Raw genomic sequence first — 4,468 nt, forward strand, 5'->3', positions numbered from 1 at the left:
ATCACGATATCATATGTCGAACATAAGGCATGTATAAGCCACCTTATCTGATTCGACTGCTTTCTCGTTCACTGAGTTCGACTGTCTGAAATAGACGACGTTCGTCTATAGTGCGGCCACACATTTCTACAGTCTCGCTCACACGAGGGGCCCAACGATATCTCTCTCTTTTACGAAAGGTACAAATCCCGTCTTGACTATATACAATCCAGCACATGATTCGTTTCGTACCTGATACACGCCTTTATAGTCCTCCTGTTACGCAGGACGTTTGACGTATTCAAAGCATGCAACTCCTCATGTTGGATTCCGTAGATATCTGAGGTCTTAGGATCCAATCATGGAACCGCCATATGAGATTCAAGTCATGACGCTAGTCCATGTGACAATCTCATGCGGGTCAATCCAGTATTTCGTTCTTCAACGAATACCTATGACAGTGATCGTATCCAATACCTATGATCATCGCTATGATCATCAATCACACATCATACTAGCTTATTATGTCATCATTCCCATAATGACACAAGACTAGGGAGTTTAGTATCATTCATAATGATACATGGATTTCATAACAGATCTAGTATGCAAGAACATGTAATGAATCAAATACTCTCATAAAACCATAGAAAGTATCAATACATCGAATGTATCTAAGAAAGCTCATAAACAGTACATCATAGAGCACTAAACCAACATTTTCGACATTGTCGATGTTTTTCACTCCAAAATAGTCGTTCTCTCTGACATTGTCGATGTTGATGTTCCCGCTACACATTTGATTCTCTTCCGTACTTCACCAGGACCAGGATACCGATTTTGTTTAGGCCTCCCACATGGCCATTTCTCATCCATTATAGGAGGCATAACCATAAGATTTGCAACATCCGGATCATCGATAATCCATTCATAGCAATCGAGGACCGAATACATGGTTTCTTGATAGGCAAGACGCCATGCCTCCCGCGTATAATATGGAGAACACAAGTCTGGTATAACATTCGCTTTACTAACCTTATGAAGTGCTGCAATTGCATGGCTGCATGGGATCTTATCGATATCAAACACCCTACAACTGCACGTTCTATCTTCAATGCTAACAAAGTGTTTTCTACCCTTTTCATCCCTCACTTCAAACTCCTCTGTAACAGTGTTTAGCACAATGACTTCATATGTACATGCAGTCTCATACCTCTCATGCATCACTTTGTCAACATGTGGTGTCATTTTTTGTGAATCATCGGCACATCCTGCTTCCACTCTATATCTATCGAACCATTCTACGGTCTTGGAGACACACATATCCACAAGGCCCAGCACCGGAAACCTTTTTACCTTTTTCATTGCAGAATTTATTAATTCCGTCGTATTTGTTGTCAATAAATTGTACCTTTCATGCTTAAATTTACACCTCGCCCATTTCTTGGGATCAATTTCTTCTTTCTGCATATACTCCGCAACTTTGGGATACCTACACAAATAATGGTCACATGGTCACATGGTTCAGAATAAGCAATGGTCACATGATCACAATATACAATAGTCACATGGTCACATGGTCACACGGTCACATGTTTCAGAATAATCAAAATTTTAGGTTAGGTAATAATGGTTAAAAAACCTCGTACCTGTCCTTCATATCATTAAACAGGTTTTCAAATTCGTTCAACGTATAAGCTTTTGCGCATTTGAAGAACCGTTCGACAATGGTCTCACCTCTCAAACTTTTCCTTCCCATGCCTCTGCTAACCTTGACTTTCAAATTTTGCGCTATATGTCTCGCACAAAATCCGTGCCCTGCTTCTTTGTACACTTCGCTGATGGCCTTTATTATACTCCTATGTCGATCATAAATCACGACAACATCAGGTCCATCTGGGATTGCCTTTATTAACATTTTCATAAACCACCTCCATGATGCATCTTTTTCTCTGTCAATAACACCCCAGGCTAATGGATATAGATGGTGGTCACCGTCTTGTGCCGTTGCAACGACCAATGTACCCTTGTATTGTCCCACGAGAAATGTTGCGTCAATCGCAATCACTTTACGCATGTAATTCCATCCTCTTACCGTTGCACCCAATGCGAAAAATAGATATTTGAAACTTTTGCCATCTTTGTCCAACTCAAGACCGACAATTGTTCCGGGATTTCTCTTTTGCAACATGTGAAATCACCCAGGAGGCTTTCTGAAATGCTCAGCAGGATCACCTCGAATCTCACTTTCAGCTTTGTGTTTGCCTCGTAATGTCGTCAAATATATTACGGTTGTACCGTATTTGGCTTTTACCCTGTCTACAATTTCATGTGCTGAAGGCGTACTATCAAGTTTACCGGAGAATTCTTCCTTCAAATAGTCCCGAACCAATTTCTTTGTACCCCTCAAAGCTTCGCTTGTTTCAGATACGGGTTTGCAACTATGCATGAGAATGTGTTTTCTTACACTCCAACGCTCTGAGTTTAAAATCAATGTCGTCCGCAACTTCAAATTACAGCCCGATTCAGCAAATTTGCATCTTATTTCCCACAACTTTTTATCGGACTTCAGTGTAGTGTAACGTAAACGACCTACAGCTGCACCCTTGCGAACAAATTCTTGTGCTGCTTCCTTATTCTCAAACTCATGGCCAATTGTGATATTTAATCCATCACTGAAACTGAATACAGAATTCGAAAACCGAGAGTCTGCTACCACCTCAAGGGCCAAATCATCACCACCATCATCACGATCACCATCACATTCAGTCACTATAACATAAGACCACTAGAATGTTCACTATTAGAAAGATATATAACTTCTGCCACATTATTACTCCCAACTCTACTTTTAAAATTAGGGCTCAACATAACACAATCATCATAATCTATCACATCTCGCTTTCTACTACCTCCAACACCACTTTCACCAGCAGGAATTATAGGTTGTTCTTCAACATTTTGTTCACATTCACCTTTCACCCGTACCTCATCTATCTCCACATAAAGCATGCCTCGCATTCCATTTATTATATCCAGTAGATAAATATGAACATGCTTGTCATCCATAGGTAGGTGGCCTTTCTATTTTCTTTTACATTTGGTAAATAGCTCAGCTTGATCTCTACTTTATCTTTATCCATCTTCATCTCCGAACATAACTCTCGAACAAGTTCACTGTAGGTCATCTCCAAGGGGGGACAAATAACAATCTTTGGTTTTCCATAACTCTTCCTTCCCATTCATATTCCCCATTCTTATTCTATATCCAACCACTGCCATATAGAAAATATATAATTGTTGACCTCTCGTCTTGCTCATCCATTATACCACTGGAAAACAGAGTTACAAAACGAAGATCAATTCGACCATTCTGAACATTGTGACCATGTGATCATGTGACTATGTGACCTTGTGACCATTATTACCAATCTGACCATTCTGAAACATGTGACCATGTCACCTTGTGACCTTGTGACTATGTGACCATGTTAACTTGTGACCTTGTGATCTTATGACCTTGTGACCTTGTGACCTTGTGACATTGTGACCTTGTGACCTTGTGACCGTGCGACCTTGTGACTATTGTAACTTTGGTCCTATTGTCACCCATGTGACTGGTTTTCCTAATGACTCGTGAACCATGTGATCAAGTGACCCTGTAACGGTGTGACCGCGTGACCACTTCACTATATAACCCCTAATCTATTTGTATTGTGCACATTGTGACCATTGTGTCCTGTTTCTATAGTGACCCATATAAGTGTTGTGCACATTGTGATCATTGTGACCCATATACCCATGTTGACCTTCGTGACAATTAACCTGTGTGACCCGTGACACAAAACGATACTCGGAATATATCCAAAATGCAGATCTGATATAGATCTTTGATTACAAACGACAGAACTACAGAAAAAAAACAATTGGAAGGAAAAAACTGCAACAACCATCAATGTATATGAAAAAAAAAACTGAGATTTCGACACAAACTTACCTATTTCCACTTTCGTCACTGATTTCGCCTTGATTTGCCTGTGATTTTGTCCAAATTCGACAAATTTTGAAGACAAAATAGCAAGATGAGGAGGAGAGAGAAAACACAGTAGAGAGAGAGAGTTTAGTCGACAATGGCGAGAGGAGGAGAGAGAAACCGTTCTTGAAGAAAGAGAAACCCTAAAAAAAGGGGGTTTTTTGATTTTTTAAATTTATGTCTAAAGGGTATTTGTGTAATTTGTCAACGAAAATGGTAAATTAGAAGTTGCAATTTTTTTTTCAAGAGGAGGGTAGCACTAGAAGTCCTCATAGCACATTGAGGGTAGAATGGAAGTTCTCCCAATAGAATTTCTACCTTCCACCCTAAATTACGAAAATACCCCTAAGCCGCCATTTTAATGTACAACATGGACGACGATAACATGAATTTAGCCACCGAGTCCCGAGCTTAGATACCACCAGTAGCGGATCTAGGAATAATTACAAATGGTGA

At 39.9% G+C, this 4,468-nt stretch overlaps 1 protein-coding gene across 1 annotated transcript; it reads right to left on the reverse strand.

The window, feature by feature from the left end:
* Positions 1 to 720: 720 nt before the first annotated feature.
* LOC104815207 lies at positions 721 to 3,048 on the reverse strand. The gene is made up of 4 exons (XM_010543523.1): positions 2,892 to 3,048; positions 2,270 to 2,751; positions 1,629 to 2,158; positions 721 to 1,471 (listed from the first exon to the last, which is right to left on the reverse strand). Exons 1-4 carry the CDS (start codon positions 3,046 to 3,048, stop codon positions 721 to 723), a joined length of 1,920 nt encoding a protein of 639 aa, XP_010541825.1.
* Between the last annotated feature and the right edge of the window lie 1,420 nt (positions 3,049 to 4,468).

Source organism: Tarenaya hassleriana, unplaced genomic scaffold (genome assembly GCF_000463585.1).
Source record: "Tarenaya hassleriana unplaced genomic scaffold, ASM46358v1 Cleome229, whole genome shotgun sequence".
In the NCBI taxonomy this organism is placed as follows: Eukaryota; Viridiplantae; Streptophyta; class Magnoliopsida; order Brassicales; family Cleomaceae; genus Tarenaya; species Tarenaya hassleriana.

Excerpts from the sequence above, each read along its gene's own strand:
- LOC104815207 (XM_010543523.1), bottom strand. The coding sequence starts at position 3,048 with ATGGATGACAAGCATGTTCATATTTATCTACTGGATATAATAAATGGA. Across the intron at positions 2,752-2,891 it reads TGGTGAAAGTGGTGTTGGAG|TGACTGAATGTGATGGTGAT; the intron begins GTAGTAGAAAGC and ends CTTATGTTATAG. Across the intron at positions 2,159-2,269 it reads AAGCCAAATACGGTACAACC|AGAAATCCCGGAACAATTGT; the intron begins GTAATATATTTG and ends ATGTTGCAAAAG.